Source organism: Columba livia, chromosome 10, assembly GCF_036013475.1.
Source record: "Columba livia isolate bColLiv1 breed racing homer chromosome 10, bColLiv1.pat.W.v2, whole genome shotgun sequence".
NCBI classification, from domain to species: domain Eukaryota; kingdom Metazoa; phylum Chordata; class Aves; order Columbiformes; family Columbidae; genus Columba; species Columba livia.
The window spans coordinates 4,838,521-4,856,342 of record NC_088611.1 but is presented as its reverse complement, the minus strand read 5'-3'; the positions used below and the strand labels follow the sequence as shown (position 1 = coordinate 4,856,342).

The 17,822-nt window shown below is 40.8% G+C and overlaps 1 protein-coding gene across 8 annotated transcripts in view; it reads left to right on the top strand.

Moving 5' to 3' along the window:
• IPPK (inositol-pentakisphosphate 2-kinase) overlaps positions 1–17,822 on the top strand; it is a 57,205-nt gene that overhangs the window by 22,739 nt on the left and 16,644 nt on the right. For 2 of the 8 annotated variants that reach the window (XM_005508882.3, XM_021296463.2), the window contains exon 4: positions 15,813–15,860. In XM_005508882.3, the coding sequence (XP_005508939.2) occupies positions 15,813–15,860 (48 nt within the window). Of the gene's footprint in view, positions 1–1,476; positions 1,659–1,816; positions 1,919–1,987; positions 2,082–9,854; positions 10,484–15,812; positions 15,861–17,822 lie in introns of those variants that run through there. The other 6 variants (XM_065074503.1, XM_065074507.1, XM_021296467.2 and 3 more) reach the window with 6 other exon arrangements.

Genomic DNA, 17,822 nt, shown 5'->3' with positions numbered 1-17,822 from the left:
TGCCTTTGTATTTCTCCATGGAAGCCTGGTGAATGTCCATGTACCATTTATCTGTAGTTAATTTTTAATGCAGGTATCATAAATACCACAATCTTACCACAGGCTGAGTGTAACTTATTTGTAACACTTTCGGTAAGTCTGGATAGTGTTCATACATTTCCGTATGTTTCATGTATCCATTTGTTGTTGCACGGCATAAAGACACTTTGCAAACACAGGTGACAGAAACATACTTTAAACATCCCCTGTCATTATTTTAATTTGTATTAAATGGCAGAAGGAGCAGGGATCCATGTTTCCTCTTTCATGTAGGTGCACATAGCATGTTAAGTAAAAAGGAAAAGTGCTTATTAATCCGTCTTTTGGTAAAAGGTATAAATTGTTTAACCCCCGAGTATTTTAAAAGTTCTAGTGAAATTAGACTGTAAGCAGTGTAAGTTACAGCACCACACATTTTAAAAAGGGATCACTGACTCACTGCAGATTTATGCAAGTTTTATTTTCAGACTTCTGGGTGCAGCTTTTCTCTCCTTCAAAAATAAAAATGCATCCTTTGTTTTGACTTTGTAAACAGACTGTGATACAGAGTCAAGTTTGGCTACTATCTGAATGATAGAAATGGTCATTATTTAGGGGAAAACGTGAAAGTGCTGGTTCCCTTCTGGTGTGTGTTTGGAGTCCCAAGTGGTGCTTTTCAACTGGTAATTCAAGGGTAAGTTTTGCTGTTTCTAGTAAAAACTTGTAGTGATACAATTGACTGGATTAAGGGATCTAGAATTTAATCTTGTATTTGTGATAGGAAATTTGGATATTCAGATAATTTGTCTTAAATTTACTGCTCATGTGCATATTCATAGAGAGATGTTTGTTGAGCTACTTTGTGAAACTATTGAACCATGTTGATAATGGCCAGGAAAACAGCTTAATGTTTTAATAGAGTTTTAAAGAATGCTATGTGTATTTTCATATTTATGTGTGTGAACATCTCTGTGATGTATTTGAAATATCTGGTGTATTAAAGCACAGAAAGTTATTTAGAGACACAGACTACATGTGCAAACATGGGAGTTGCTGTTCTTCATCTGTAACGTCTGTAACCTTGAAAACAGCCTTAGCAGGAAAACAAAACTCTAAAGCCAAAGCTCCACTTTTTTTTTTTCCTTAGTGTTTGGTCATGTGAATAACCTCTGTCATTTTATACAGTGTGGTGTCTGGATGCGTTATCTGGGCAACCACCACACGCGCCTGGGCTGCTGCTTCTGAAGGAAGATGCTTTTCTTCTCCCCTTTCTGCTCGGCGGGCTCTGACCGGGCTCTGACCGCGCTCTCCGCCTTTCTGGGCAGCGGCTGACGGGGTGAACGGAAAAGGGCCGGTGCTGCAGAGGCTTCCTTTCTGCCCGCCGTTAAGATGGCCGCCCGGTGCGCGCGGCGGGCCGGTCCGGCGGCCACCCCGCCCCCCGGCGGAGGGCGGGACTTCCTGCGGCGGGGCGGTGCGCAGCCGCGATGGTGGAGGCGTGAGCGCGGCGGGCCGGCGGCAGTCACCGTCCCCACGGGGCGCGGCGGCGGCCCGGGCCGGGCATGGAAGTGGAGAAGATGGATGAGAATGAATGGCAGTACCACGGGGAGGGCAACCAGAGCCTCGTCGTCTCGCACTGCCAGGTGTGTGGGGGGTGCTGCGGCGGGGAACGGCCGGCGGCGCGCGCGGGCGCCCCTCCCCCGCCGGCCCCGCGTGAGGGGGGCGCCGCCCGCGCGAACGTTCCCTCAGGGGCCGCGCCGGGGGCTCCGTGCGCCGCGGAACGGCCGGGAGGGCGGGGGGCCGGGCCGGCCCCTGCCCCGTGCCTCCCCAGGCGGCTGCCGCCGGGTGCTCGGGCCTCTCCCGCGGCGAGAGCGGCCGCCCGGCCCCGCCGTTCTCTCCCGAGGTAGTTTTCTGTTCCGCGTGCTGAGGGAGCGTGCGGGAACCCGAGCCCGCCCTCCGCAGGGACGGGCGCGCGTGTGCGTTCGGCGCGGGCCGGAGGGGCGCTGGAACGGAAAGCGGCTGATGACTGGACGGCTGGCGTCTGGGAACGGGAGCTGTGAGGAAAAGTGCTGAAAAATTCCCTTTTCTGTCGTAGTGCGTGTGTACGTGTGTGTGTGTGACAGAAGAAAGAGAGGAACGTTTGTTCTTTCGTCACCTATTCTTTTTCTATACGAGAGTTTGAACACTTGCTGTGGTGCTGAATTGGGGCTCCAGAACATAATTTAATGTTCTGGCTTGGCCTTAGATCTCTGTGCGAAGGGGTCGGTCATTTCATCCCTCTGCTTCGCTTTGCCCTTCGGGCTTGTTTGTGGCGTTGCTTTTTGTTTTTTCTTAATTCAAAAAAGTTAGTAAAATAGATTTAGCGTTTTGATGAACAGTAAGAATTAAACGAAGCTATATCCAATCAAGCAGATTCTGTGTCACTTTGGAAAGCACGTGTTCCTTTGACTGCTGTCACTGTGTTCTTGCCCCGTTTGTACATATATTGTTTACTTAGTATATGGGGGTCTGGATTTAACTGTACATGTCCCTTGAAGGAGTTTATTCTTCTAGAAAGTACTTGTGCCTATTTTCATCTTTTAAATGTGTTCGCACTTCAGTTTAAATACTATTATGGTACAGAACATTCTTGATACTTTGTAGATGTAAAGCCACTAAAGGCGATGTGATAAAATGTAGGCTTTATGTGGGAGAAAAATCTACAACAGGAGTTGAACTCTGAAAACCATATTTTTTTCAATAATATCTAAAATAATGACTGAAAATAGTGGATTATGTTACTTTTCTGAATTATAACTGTAAACCAGATGTAAAAATGTTAACAGATAGCAAGTCTGAGAAAATGCTGGAAATCTTGTGGTTCTCTTCAGACTTCAAGAGTGGCACTATTTATGCCATAAGAAGAAAGTGCATGATTTTGTGTCCTGTCTAAATTTTAGCTTTGAGAAAGACAGTTTAAAAAGTACTAGGTTGCTGGATGACAGGGATCAGAATACCTAATAGATTAATAGTGATGCAATTGTGGTATCTTTAAATATGTAGAAAGTAAGGAAGTCTGCCAGAGATTCAGAATAGTTGCTGAGTGTATCAGTTCTCTTTTTAACAAGATCCTGAAACTTTAAGATGGAGTGAAAGTGAAATGGATATGATTTTTCCTTTATAGATGGCTTTGAACCAGTAAAGCTTACATCCTGGAGCTTTGTGTTCATTGGTGGTGAACTCTTGTAAAATTGAAGCACATCAAACACTGTTTCAATGTTAATTGTTACTTTGTGCCTCCTACAAACAGGACATACTTGCATGATTAATCATTGTTCTTGTGATCTGATGTCAAGTCATTCTCAGGTTTGCCTGAGCAGAACAGCAGCATAACTAAGGCAGTGAATTTCATTTTAACTGTCCTTGCTTTATTCTGGATGTCTTCAGTTAATGTTTTTTGGGTATAAATGCTAATGGGAGGGACAGCGGTTCGGTTGTGGCAAGGGAGACATGAATGGATGCTCAGATACAAGTGCTGGGGCTGTGAGAGGCCAGGCTGGAACTGTATGTGCTGCTTGTTTCCATGTTCTCCCTTTTGATGTGTAGTTGTGTTTTGGAACAGGGGAAGGAAGCTTGTTCCTATCTCTGTAGGTCTGAACCTCTCCTTGTTTCTTCTGGAAGATCTGAGTAATTTCAAAAAACAAAACAATAACAACAAAACATCCCTGTCCTTCTGCAGAAGAGGGCATGAGTTTCTTTGCCTTTTATGAAGTAAGATCCAGGGTGTTTTGTTTCAGCTCCTGCCCTCTGGACCCCTCTTTGGAACACTGATGGCAGGTACCGTGTGAGTTCATGTATCAAGCCCAGGGTGTTCGGCCTGGGCTGAGCAGCCAGTCTGGATGGATGCTCCTGTTCTTCGTTGTGTGGAGTGTGGCTGGGTTGGGAGGGAAGAGTCCGAGGAACAAGGTGGGCATTGTCAGTTTGTGGTGCTCTCATGTGTTTCAGGCTATCCTTATTTCTTTGGTTAGCTCCGTTCCCTGTATCTTTCCTTTTACAACATGAACATAATGCACTGTTAATGCAGAGTTAGTACAGTACCAAAATTAAAAAATTGTTTATAGAAAAAGTCACATGCCCAACTAATAGCTCTGCTAGTGATGAGCTGATAAGCCCTATGCACAGGCAACATCCAGCTGTTGTTTCCAGTCAGACATTGGTGTTCTGTGGAACACGCTCTATTGTTTCAGGGAAAGTGTTGTAAAGTAATGCTTGTTGCGCTGTTTCCTCTTATTGGTTATTAATCCTGCAGAATGCAACTGTGACAAGTCTCCCTGTGCTCCTGCAGCCTACAAAACAGTACTGAAATGAGTGGCTGAAATCACTGCAAGCGCATCTCTGTTCATTATTCATGCAGTTAAGAAGAGAGGACTCACGCAGGGCATGATCTAGTCACCACGTCTCCTCTTACAGTGATAGTTTTACAGAATTACTTTAATTAGTTCTCCACCATTTAGAAAGTGATCTGATGAATAAAGGTGGAATGCCTGCTGCAGATTTCCAGTTACTGTTGTTATCTCTGGAGCTGCATTCTCGCTTGCTTGGTGCATACTCAAATTTCTGCTTACATGTTTTTTTAAAGTTTCGGTTCTGATGAATCTAAAATTCTGTAAGACACAATATTATGGTAAAAATTTCTCTGATAAAGCTTTTCCTGTTGGTTTTTATTGTGGCTTTCATTAAGTTAATCCAAACTGAAACTGAATTGTGGTCAGAAAGAATTTGTATAGTCTTGCAGCCTGCTGAAATGCTTCCAGCAGAAAATGAACAGGCAGCTTTCCCACCTCATGACTATAGTGAGAAATAAAGCTAGCAACTCCTTTTACTTCCAGAAGACAGCTCTTGAGATAGTTGGAAAGATCACTTTGAAGTGCACAAAAACTGCAAGTTCATTCAGGCAGTGTCTGTATGATCCTTGTCCACAGGTTGCGATTTTGAATATTTTATCAAATCCTACTATGCTCTTCAAATAACTTATTTGCCACCCTTCACACCATCCAGTGAATTGTCTGGTGCTTGTTCTAGTTGCTGTCTTGGAGATGCGTAAGCTGCTGCAGTCCAGATACTGCTGTACAAAACTTGAACCAAGCACCATCACAGCCAGCCAGGCAGTTCAGAAAGGGGGTGCTTCTTCCTCCCTGCATTTTTACTGGATTGTTGCTCCTTTCACATGGAATTTGGCTTCTGATTTTAAAAAGAGAGATAAACCATGCTTTGCCTCCTCCTCTCTACTTCTGAGCAGTAGAGAGAGTTCAGAGGAACTGCAATAGAACAGTTATCTTCTTGTAGCTATTAACTCTTTTGAAGGTGATGTATATCTAAGATGATACCTAGTTTTTCAGAAGTGAGCTGAAAAATTCTCATTTCTAGTTCTGCATTTTAGTCAGTTGTTTGCTTGTACAGAGACACTTAAGACTTGATTTCAAAACATATCAGATGTTTGTAGAAAGTAGCATAAGCATCTCTAGAAATAATGACTTTTGTTTCCTTTTACTGTTGAAACATACGCTTGCAATCTCCAGTTTTTGCGTAATGAGATAAAGTATGTCCATTCCTCCTGTGCATCACTGCAGCTGGTATCTGCTTATTTTTGTTTTTTGCATGTTGGTATATTATGGTAACCAAATGCTTAATTTAAAAATGTCTGAACATTAAGCTTGTGTTTCAGGATGACTACTGGGAAGTGCTACAAGAAAAGTTTTGTTTGCTTTGGGGTTTTTCCAGCTTGTTTTTTATTTGATGAGGTAGTCTAGAGGAACCTTGGTATGTGCTTGCAAAAGGTTGTGGTGTATCTTCAGACACCTTGATCATTAATAATAATAATCTACTTCTTATCTTTGAATGCTTGCAGCTCTAACAGATATCCCTGGTTTTGGTATGGGACTTAATTAGTGAATGCGTAAACTATCTCCAGAGCATATGTGTGCTTGTGAAATAGAAGAGGTAGTGGGAGGGTAGATGGAGTAGGTAAATGAAGCAGAGCTAAGGAGATAGAGTGAGGGAATCAAGTTGATAGTCTTGCTGAAGATTCCCAAAGGTGGTGGCTGTAGTAAGTGAATAATATTTGGCTCTTCTCTCTGTTGTTTTTTCACTTTTTTTTTTTTTTCCTTTGAGATACACAGGTAAAGCTGGAGGATACCACAGTGCTCCTTTTGCAGGCATCTTTCCTGATCCTTGCTCTGGCTTTGCAGGGGACTGTAGGGAGCAGAGGTTGCTAGGAGAAGTTCTTGGGTTTCAACAGTAGTCTTGGATTTTGCTGTATCTGTAGCTGCCTCTGGCGGCTGCATTATGATGGCTGCAAAGTGTGTGCAGAAAGATACTTTCTGCATATGATGGAGGTGGATTTGGTTTTGGTTTTTGAAATAAGAGAGTGCTTTATGTCAAATCTGGCTAGATAATTGTTCCTAATAGTGCTTTTGCAATATTTAATAGTTTTCCTGTGGTTGATTGATTTGTTTTTAAGAATAATGACAAATAATTCTTGGTGGAAAATTTTGTTGTAATAAACTTACTTTGAGAGAGGACCATTAATAAAGTTGTATGTTTAGACACAGGCTTTTGCTGAAAGAGTAAAAAGCTTATGGTCAGAATTACTAGGTAGCTGCAGCTTTCCTATTTGGTCTTGTTTGGCAGAAAGGGAGTAATGCTGATCATTATTTGCTGTCTTGCAGAGAGTATCTTCTTGAGGCACTTTTTCTGATGATGTCATTTTTACAAGTTCTAAAACCTGCGTGTCCTGTTTCTTCTTCCATTTATTTTCTGTGTGGAGTTGGCTGAATCTGTTCTGTCCTGTTGAAATTAGCGTAGGTGAAGTATTGCCCCCAAAACTTCAGCCATTCCTGAGGAATTCCAGATCCCTGACTATAGAGTGGATTTTGTTCAGTTGTGTTCTGTTTTTTGTTCAGTAGTGTTCTGCTGTTTTTTTATTTTCTGTGTGTTTTTTTCTTTCTCCTTAATGTCTGTGGAATAGTGAATTAACAAATTAACAACTATGAATGTCTGGATTTCAAGGAAATATAGAACAGACTGCTGATTCCTGCATTAAGTAGTCTTCAGCTAGGGGAAAAATATTGAAAAACTAGTTGCTGTTCCTTGTGGGTATAAGTACAATAGCTTATTAACAATGGCCTTCTCTGAATGTTGCTTTCATTTAAAATATGGCCAAGTTGTGGTGTCCTGGTTCTTTCACAGTAAGAAATTAACAGAAAAGATGAAGCTTGTATTTATTGAATTTTATTTTGACTAACAGGAAATACATAGTTTTGGTAGGACTTGAATTTGAACATTTTTGTATCCTTGAGGAGATTCTTCTATTTACATTTCAGACCTATGCCAGTTCTTAATTCTGATGGATTTTGTGCCCTGGATGTATCAAAAAATTCACCAGGTGATGTGATGTGATGTAATATAGGGAGTAGTTTTGCATCTTGTAGAATTTTCTGGAGGAAGCAGAACCGATGTGTATGAGGTGGACCAAGATTCCAGCATGAATTTTAACAGGGATTAAGGGCCATTAAAAACTCTTATGTTTTTTTGGGGCATTTCTTCAACCTGGTTTCTCCAGCATTGTGTTCTTTTGGGGGTACACATATCTAAACATTTTCTGGCAAAACCCCCACACCTGCACACCCTTTGCCCGCTTAGAAAAAGGGAAGGAAACAGATTGATGACTAAACATAATACATTGCTTTGTTCCTTCTTTCCTAGTAGAGGAGATTCTGCCTAAATTTAGTATGGCAAGCAGCAGTGTAATACTCGAAAAGCCAAATATGCGATCAGGGTGTGTCATCAGTGGAAAAGAAAGGAAGAGATCTCTGCCTTGCTATAAGCGACAATTAAGTTTTTAGCAACAGCAGGCAATCACCAGTCTGAGTTGGAATTTGGGACCCTTTGTGGCACCTGTAGGAAACTGTTTTAACCTAGGTTAAATGGTATTTAAATATGTATCTATGATCATGGGAAAAAATGGAAGGCAGGTTTGTATTTGTTTTTATTTGGCTGAACTGGTACAACTGTAATTGTAGATGTCATAACTAATTGGACTAACTCTACTTGAGTACAATCTACAAAGCTTTTACTATAAACAAAGAATTAAAAGTTGGAAGCACTTCCAGTTCTGTGGATTAGCTGCAAAGCTTTCTCTGACCCCTAAAAAAGTCAACAGCTTGAGTCAACACCTATACAGAATTTTAATTCCATATTGGAATTTCAGTTCTAGTGTACTATTGTGGTTAAATTTATGTTTTTCTTGGCTTCACTGGGTTTCTGTGCTGAAAATACGCTCTGAATGCACTGCAGTGCAGTATTAATAGTATTTTCCACAGAGTGAAAGGGAAGGTGGCATCGGGTAGTGGGGCTGAGTGCAGAGAGGAGAAAGAACAGAAAGGCAGCAATTAAAAATTAGCACCTTAGGTTCTGTAGATGCAGATGGGAAAAGGCAGCATGTGTGTGGAAGGAGATGGGAGACAGAAACACTGTGAATCTTGGGTCTAGTACTCTAATGTAATATGGTAGTGATGCTTTAACTGTAGCAGCAGCAACACTATTCTTGTACCCCCAGAATACATGTTTTCAGAAGTGTCTTCTTATTTTGCTAATGATAGAGTGCTGGAGCAGTCTTGTCCTCTGGTGACTTTCTTTGTAAATTCAAACTCCACTTTATGCCTGTTTGGTGTGTGTGTGTTTGCTTGTTTTGTGTTGTGGTTTGGTTTTGTTTTTTTTTTTTGAGTGACTTTTGAGAATGCTGGAGGCTATGTGCAATGAAAATGTAAAACAAATCCCAGTTTTAGTAGATAAACTCAGGAGGCAGTTACCTTTATTAAAAAGTCTTGTTTTTTTTATTTCTAGGTGCTAGCTCAAGCTCAAATGTGTTTCTTTTCGCAGTTGATTAGATCAAAGTGTTATGTAAAACCATTTTCTTGCCTGTTTGGTGGATGGTTTGGTGGTGGTGGAGTTCATAAGACTACATTTTTCTTTCTGTGCTGTACAGGTGTCTGCCCTCGGTCTCAGCAGCGGTGGGCTGGCTGCTTTGGTGGAAGGAACTTGGCTGACCCGTGAGCACACAGGAGGGATCAGTCTCATAGTCTGTGTTGTTCACGCCTTCAGTTCTTTCCTCCCTGCCAGCCCTGCCAGTGCTCAGGGTGTTTTCTTTGCCTCAGTGTATTACTTCTGAGACATGCAATAACCGTGTTCTGACCTGGTTTTGCTCAGGAAGGAGCACGGACACTGCATTCAATTGAACTGTTGCCCAAGACCTGCTTAGGTTTCTTCCTGCTGAGGTGTTCAGGATGCTTGAAATTACTAATTGTCCTAACTGTATTTTATCACTTCATTCTAATCCCTTTTACTGTTTCGACTTCTTATTTCCTCCCCTCCCTATTAACATTTTCCTGAAACGCCTTGTTTCCCTAGCATAACAGCAGCTGCCGATGCAGAGTCGTGCTGGAAGGTGTCTATTCCTGATAGATGGGGGTTTAGGGTTTAAAGGAAGGAAGCTCAGTGCATGTGTTCATGTTCCTGTTGGTGCAACTCACCTGTTTGACAGAGGGATGACATACTGGATACCTATTAAATGTTAAGGACCATTTTTTTTCCTGCTTGTTTTTAACAGCTCAGGTGTCAAGGGCATCTGCTGTGTCACTCAGACTGCAGTAATGTGTGCTGAGGGCCCAGTGTCAATAGGTTTATTCATTCTCTTCTCCCTCTGGTAAGTTTCCACTCAGCACCCATGGGTGTATTGCTTGATATCATTTCAGCTACCGTGATTAGGTGGCTTAGCTGAAGGACAAACATTTCCTTCTTCCTCATGGCTACTGCAGTCTTGGAATTGGTACCGTCTCCATATTATAAGGTTATATGAAGCTTAGCTATAAAATGAAAGCTGAGTTAGTGCCTAACTATCATGGGAGTCTACACTGTAACCCAGAAGGAAGAAAAGTGGAGTGAGTACCTGGAGTCTGATGTAAGCGGTGAGCTCTGTGCGAAGAAAACAAGTATCCTGGTGGTGTTTGCTTTCAAATAATGGTTTAACATATTGAATGGTGTCAAGCCAGGTGCTATGCCAGGAATTCTTTATTCATGTAAAGAAATAAAAAGATTGTTCTTAAGGGACTCTGGTGCTAAATAAAAGAGCATTGTTCTGATTTTTGAATGCTTTGTTGCACTTTGAGCAATTGCTAAACTTCCTTCATACTGGCAGGAAATGTAGCTTTCCTCACTTTGTTTTGTGTGATCTTACCCACCTTACACAGAACAAAACTGAGTTGGAAAACAACACTTGTGTACAATATAACTATGTGTACTTCATTCAAAAGCTGCAGAATTTTCCAGTGCTTAGTTTGTTTTAATCTCCCACATCCCTCCACGTTGCCCAGCAGGCTGACACCCTGGATGAGGGGACCTTTAAAAACGTCTTGTGTTGGGTATTGTACAGGTAAGCTTTGATTGAAGTGCCAGGGCAGTGTAGTGGGTATGTTTTTACTGGGTTTTATTTGGTCTTGGGAGAGGGAACTCTCCTCTGTGCAGCTGCCTTTTCAGAGGTGTGAAGATGACACCTCTGTGTCCATTTGTCTCCTTCCTAGAAACTGCATTTTCTGAACTGAAAACCACCATTTTCTGTTTAAATCCTTCAAGCTAGAGTTGGAATTGAAGGGGTCGTGGAATGTAAATTTGGAGTAAGAAATGTCAGAATAATTTTTTTAGTTGGCATATACTGTGTGCAGCTCCAATGTGCTACTGCAGAACTAGCTTAATACAGGCAAAATAATTCTGTAGTTTGTATTTAGTACCATTGAAACTGTCATTCATTATTATTTGCATATCACTATGTTCCAATAGGGCTTGAATAGCAATTTGGTGTAATTTAATCCATCTCCCTCCCTTTGGTTGAAATTTAGACAGAATGCACTTTTGGTAGGTGTCATTGCTCTACACTGTCATGAGTCCACTACGATGAGGTTGTGTTGAATCGCTCCCATGGTGGTAGCAGGTCTGGAATACCTGGCGCCGTGTTTGCAAGTTTTTGATAGCTCTTTAGGTTCAGCAAAAGACTGAATTAAACAACCAGTTTTTACTGTATGAAGAAGCTCAAGAGCTTTTTCAGGCACCATTCTCTCTAAAAGTAGCTGACTTGGTAGTAGTTGGTGGTGGCATGTGTAATTGGCTGCAACAAATAGTATAGTAATAATTGTAGGGAATGATTTGTTACCAGTCTTTGTGAGTGTTTTCTTTCATGTTTATGATTGGAAGCTCATGACTATTATATAGACAACTTTAAAACAAATATGGGTTTTCTTCTTCTGCTTGTGTATCACGTGCCTTTTCAAAATAAATATATTGACAGCGGAGTGCAGTAGAAAGGTAGGTAATTTTGTGGTGTAAAATTGCATATAGTGCTTGCAAAAATACCGGTGAGTTTTCAGATACCACAATTTCATAGACAGTGTAGAGTGAGGGAGATGAGAGCGGTGTAAAGAGGGATGGATTTCCTTTTGAGACTTAAGAAGTTGCTTCCCAAAGTGCCTTGGTTTCTACCAGTAGGTTTTGCAAAGATGAACATGAGTTGGTAATCATCTAGATAAAAATCTTTTCTAGTTATACTGGGAAGTTGCAGAAGTGGGTGTTAAGAGTGACACTTTGCCTCTAGACAAAAACACTTAACACATGTTATTTAGAATAATAATAGAGTAATAACAAATGACGTGAACCTGCTCATTTGGAAAAGCAGAATCCAAAGTGATGTTTCCCAGGCTTTGTGTTTGGACAGGCTAATTCTTCATATTTTCATACAGAAGGTTATATTAAAATCATGTGAGCTGAGGTGGTAACAGCAGAAGGAAAATACCCATCTTTCTGTACTTTAAACAATTTTACTAGCATTTGAGCTTGTTTTATTTCTTTCACTGGCACAAGTCCTTACACAGATTTTGTTAATAATGTTTGCAAGAGATGGAAACCCGAGAAAACCTCAGCGATGCAAATGAGGTTTTTCTCTAAAGGGGAATATCCAGATAATAGATTTGCCCCAATTGTGTTTAACTTCTGAAAACTCTGCAGTTCAGGAGGCCTGCATGGTAGCTTTGTCTTACGGCAATGAAGCTTAGAAGACATTTTGGAAAAATAGAAGGCCGATATCAAACATCAAGCTGTAAGGATATAAACGTAAGCTTTTATCCTTGTTTCATAATGCTACTGCGTAATCCAAAGTACCTGGATTTATGCCAGTCATATTTTGGCCAAACTGCCAAGGATTACTTTGGTTTTGGATTTCACTGGGTAAGATCAAAATACTAGTTGTAGTAACTGGTTTGAAGAAGAAAAAATTCTTGCAGATAAACTTCTTGGAGCCTAAGACCAGCAAACTACTTTTCACAAGATACTTTAGGATGAGAGTTGTGTGTACACGTCTGTGTGTCTCTGTGATGCCAGTGACGTCTTTGAGTATATTTTTGCAGCCCCTCCCACAGCTTCTTGTCTCATTGGCAACTAGTAACTTCCAGTTATGATTTAACTCAAACAATAGTTTCATGACAAGGTGCTAAAGAAGTGTTTGCCTTTCTTGGTGGGACCTTAAGCTTAAGGCTGGGCTCTCGCAATGCTGTGGCGTAAGCAAGTTAGTGAGAGCTCCTCCAGAATGCAGGCTCTTGGGGGGCATTGTCTGGCAACCCAGTGACTGTGGATGTGTTTTGACAGACATGAGTTTCAGTGTCTTTGTTGCTATCATTTGAGTTTTGTGTAACAAATGGAAATGGTTTTTGTTGTAGCCCTGGTATGGTCCTGGATGCCAGTAAGAACGTCGTTCTCAAGCCGCTGTACTCTCATGTGAGAGTCGCACTTTAATTCTTTATTTGGAGAATAAGAGCAGTCATGTTTGATGTTCTGTTGGCTTTTTTTTTTGTTCAGTCTTTCGTCACTAACTGGATGTTGAACATACTTGCAGAGAAAGGGCTGTAGGATTTAAAAAAAATGGTAGACAGAATTATTTTGAATTCAGTGTTTTTCTAACTTGTCTTGCTTCAACCAGAGATGTAAAAGGGGTAAAGACTCTTAATGTTTCATGTGTTACATTTGCTTAACTCCAGGCATTATTTCTTTTTTTAATCTGCTTGATTTTGCAGCCTGTTGTTTTGTATGTGTGTGTGTTTGGTTTTTTTTCCCACATTTTTGTGTGTATGTGACTATTATCCAATAAACTAAATGCTTGGGTAATAGTGTGTCGATGGAACTGGTGCTAAACAGTGGAAGGGCTTACAGAGGTACATGTAGAGAATGACATTTAGCGAGCATTTAGTTGATTTGATTCACAAAGTGCTAAGGAGTAGTGACAACCTCTTTAGAAATCTGTTCTCTTCTGGTTTTGGGCCATTATTTTGCATGCAGATAAGCATGTTACATCTTTGATGTTAAATCTGTAAATATAAACAAATCTAAGGCATTTAAGATAACTGACAAAAAACCTCATGGCAACAACCACCCACAGTATTTCCAAGTAAAGAATCAGTCAAGTGAGTTGGTAATGCAATAGCATGGAAAACATGGACCAATATTTTCAGAGGCGATAACTCTTAAGCAGCAGTTGGCATGTTTGATATGTGATGGGTTGACCTTTGTACTGTGGCAGTGTATTTGTGCAACAGTTCGCTTGCACAAAGGGATGGATCTAGCTGAAAACTTCCCACCTCAAAAAAGAAGTGGTTTGTTTTATTTTTTACTCAGGTCGTCTAATAGCTTTACTAAGGCACAGTGCAGGCTGGCTGATTGAAATGCATCTGTGATGGAAAGTTTTGTTTGACATCCTTAGAAAAGCAGGGTGTTCTTCTGCCATAAATAGTTCTGGTCATTTTATCCCAGCATGCCTCCTCAGGATTGACCTGGTAATGAGCAGATATTTTAGTGAGTCTTGTGAGAGCAATTGGATTTTCAAGAGCAGTGGTTGGAAGCTTGTTGGCTGGGAACTGATTAATAGATAAATATCTACAAGACCCTTGAAATACTACAGAATTGAGGTAGTGAATTGATTAGAAGTGATCAGATTACTCCATCGCTGATCCACTTGTTTATGAATGTTTAAACTGGGGGATCCAAAGAGTTCAAACACTGTGGAAATAACATACTGCATAACCAGGGCGTACAGGCTCGTTATCCATGTGTAATGGGAGAACACCCCGCAATCTTATCAAATCCAGGTGATTATGAGTGTTCAATTGATGTTGCTGTAATACTCATGCTGTTTAGATCTTGCAGGACAAGTTTAATCAAAATTCAGCAAATTAACCTTTTACCTGAGAGTGTTTTCCAGATGTGGGTGAACTATGAGATTGTGCTGGCTTGAGACATTTTAGATATTGAAGGGGCTGTTCCTAGGTTTCACTGGTCATGTCTGAATCTGCATCTTGGTTTGTTAGTATTTTGGATTACGCGTTATCTTCTGTTTTGCTTTGCTCTTCCTGCTCTTTCCCTATAAGTTAGTAATAAAGATAACTGCAGGGCTCTCACTCTCAGCACTGTCCAGAGACAGCTTTTAGCCCTGAAATGCAGAATTTATCTGGTGCTTCGTGCTATGGGAGGTTTTTTAATGGCAAGTCACTTCATAGAGAAAAAGCTTAGATTCCATCAACCTGAAGTGTGACTATGACATTTTGTCTGCATTATCTTTTCCAGGGAACCTGAGTGTTAATACTCTTTTGGGAGTGCTTTAAATGGAGTGTAGTCCTTGTTGGTGTATCTAGGAAAGGTACACATGGAGACACTAAGAGGTAACTGCCTGCTCTGGTGTCCAGTTGTTTTTATCCACCTCTTATCTGAACAGGCTGAAGTACATCAGTGGGAGTAAATGTCTTGAGGATCAGATATTTAGACTGACTAATCTGAGTCAGAGTGATGTGTTGTCTTGTCTAGTAAGGCTGCAGGTTCCTTAAGACCATGTCAAAATTTGATTTTAATATAAAAAGTCTATTTAACAAGTGTAATGGTTAATTTCAGCAACATTTTATTGAAAGATACTTCAGGTGACTTCTGTGATGGAAGACACTTTCTTAATAGGCTTAAGGACAAAGGCTTAATTTACTTAGGACATCTATAAATTATTTTTACCTGAACTCATAAAGACTAAGGTTGTTTTTAGAATTTCTGTACTTTGAAGATAAGAAGGTTTTTTAATTGTTAAAAAAATAGAAATTGTAAAATTGTCAAAAATTAGTGTGGGTTTGTTTGTTTTGGTTTGGTAAAATATTTGTCCTTGTGTGATGTGTTTATGTTTTGGAAGTTTATAAGTAGCAGTTTATAGTGTTTATAATTAGAGTTGTGTAGCTACTGCTGTTAGCTGCTGTCTCATTAATATTTTGTGATGCTGTGCTGATACTGTAAGTTGATGATACCTAAGTGGGTCTTGCATTTTTTTTTTTCCCAAAGACCTTTGGTGCAAAAATGTTAGGGTGTTTTTCGGTTTATTTGTTTGATACTGTGTTTTAGTAGATTTTCAGAGCAGTGTTATAAATTAGGGGATTATTTCCCCTGTTACACTTGGTGACTGGCAGCGCAGAGTGGCTGCCTTGTTTAAGTGATGGCAAATCTGGGAACAGATATTGATGTATTTGATTTCAAGTTGAGTGAGATCCATCTATAATGGCTATTTTGTCTTTTTTTTTTTTTTCTTCCTTAATTTCTCAGATGAGGTAGGTTGGGGAGTCAGACAATTGTGCTGTTCAGAAATTATGATGTACTTAAATGCTAATGAAACTGTATTGTTTCCTATCTTTCCTCAGCGCTGTGTGGTGCTGCGGTTTTTGAAGTTCCCCCCAAACCAGAATAAGGTAAGATTCAACATGTGCTGTTAATAAAAGCCCCCAGGTAAGCTACTAACCAGTCTGAAGAGAAACAGGAAACCCACGAAAGAATTGTGATAGGACTAAGAATAAGGGGATGTTGTGAAATGTGCCTGTTACAGGCATTCTGGCACCAAGAGGAAATTCGAGGTCTCCTTGTGTCACTAAGATGATGTGGCTGCCAGTACCCAGACCTTTGTGCAGGTCAGACTGCGATGTGTAGAAGGTGCGGCTGTCTGAAAGGGTGGCTGTGGCATCCGGGAAGGTGTTAACGTTGTGTATCGATGTAAGGAATGTGGTGATGCTGAGGGGGAAATGACAGTTGTACCGGCCGCTGCCAGGTGGGACAGAAGAGCAGCAGAACAGGACTGGGGTCATGGGGAAGTCATGCTGTTGACTACCTATTCAGTAGCTAAAAAACATTGAATTTGGAGGAAGACATGAAATATTTACTGAACAGCCTTCGTCAGAGAGTTATTTTAGTGTCTGTTGCAAAAAGAACATGGTGGGACACAGTTTACCCATTTCCTGGACTGTGTCAGGAGGATTTTGTGCTCAAGAAAGAAAATAAGTGAGTTACCTTAGATTTGCTTTAACAGAAATAAAAAATTATCAAGAATCGAAGGTGGAGGGTAAAAGTGCAGTGTCAGCACAGTGCTACAAGGGGAAAAAAGAGCACAAGAGGCAGGAGGTTCAAATTCTGTCATTTCCTCAACCTGATGCGTGGTTGTTGGGGTGTTTTACCTGAGAGAGCGGGGGTGCAGCTTCTGAGCTGCAGCTTTGTAAGGGTCTGATCAGAAGGAAATACAAAAAGCATTACGGCTACACTGAGAGCTGGGGGAAAGGCTTAATTGTAAGAAAAAAGAAAAAAGGATGGATGTAAAGTAAATGTATAGGAAGGGAGTTTTGCTTGAAATCAGGAAGATGAACGTGAAATGCATGATGAAATGTCCCCAGTTTGACAAGGGATAGAATTTCTAAAGTAGAGCAGAGGAAAGCAGAGGAAGATAAAACCCATTAACACAGTGTATGTACAAGTTATTTGATGGCCTTTCTGCTACAATTGTACTTGAAAAAAAGTCTGGTGAAACTAAAGCATGATTCAAGTAAGTTTTTGACCTGCTTATAGTGGCAGGATTTCAAAAATGTTTCCTGTGCTTCTGTAGTAGTCCAAGATAATGATGTTTAGAGTTTTTATGAGAACAGCGAAGAACCCAGTGGACTGGAAGAGAGGAAAACGGTGCCTGTCTCTCTTTTTAATATAGCAGGGGGGTATTAGACCACAAGTTAAAGTCTACTACCATTTGTTTAAGAAAACAAAACACTGAGTAGCTACTTTTGAGTTTGTTTTTTTGTTTGTTTTTTTTTAAGTCCGAGGAGATTGTTGCATAGTAATTATTTTTAAAAATTGGCAAAGTATGATGAAGTCTCAAAGGAAGCCAAGAAGTGACTTTTCAGTCACCCACCGCAGCATTGCAGCTGATAGCACTTCTGTCGGCTGCTTTGGCATGCATATGGGTTTTTGGATTGGGATAGCAAAACAGAAGAAAAAAAGTCTCCTGGGCCTGGTGTTCTGCTGCTATTTGAACGCTGCTCAGGTTCTTGAATGTTTTTCTTCCCTGCATAATCAGATTAGTAAAATTGCTCAGAATCCAACCAAGCAGAGAGACTGATGGCAGTAGGCATTCCTGCGGGCTGTGGCTGTTGAAACACCAAGCGTTTGTTTTTTAAAAACCGTTACCCAGACTTGCATAGAGAATTGCCCCAGACAGACACGCGTCTCTTCTTACCTCTGTAGCTGCAAGACGGCTGTTTGTGGGTGCAGACGGCAGCTGGGCTTTAAACAGCGGCAGCTCCAGCATTCTGCGTTTGCTTTGTGCTGTGATTGTGGGGACATTGTGAGACGCAATTCCTTTTGGCATTGCTCTCTAAATAGAAGATTATGTAATT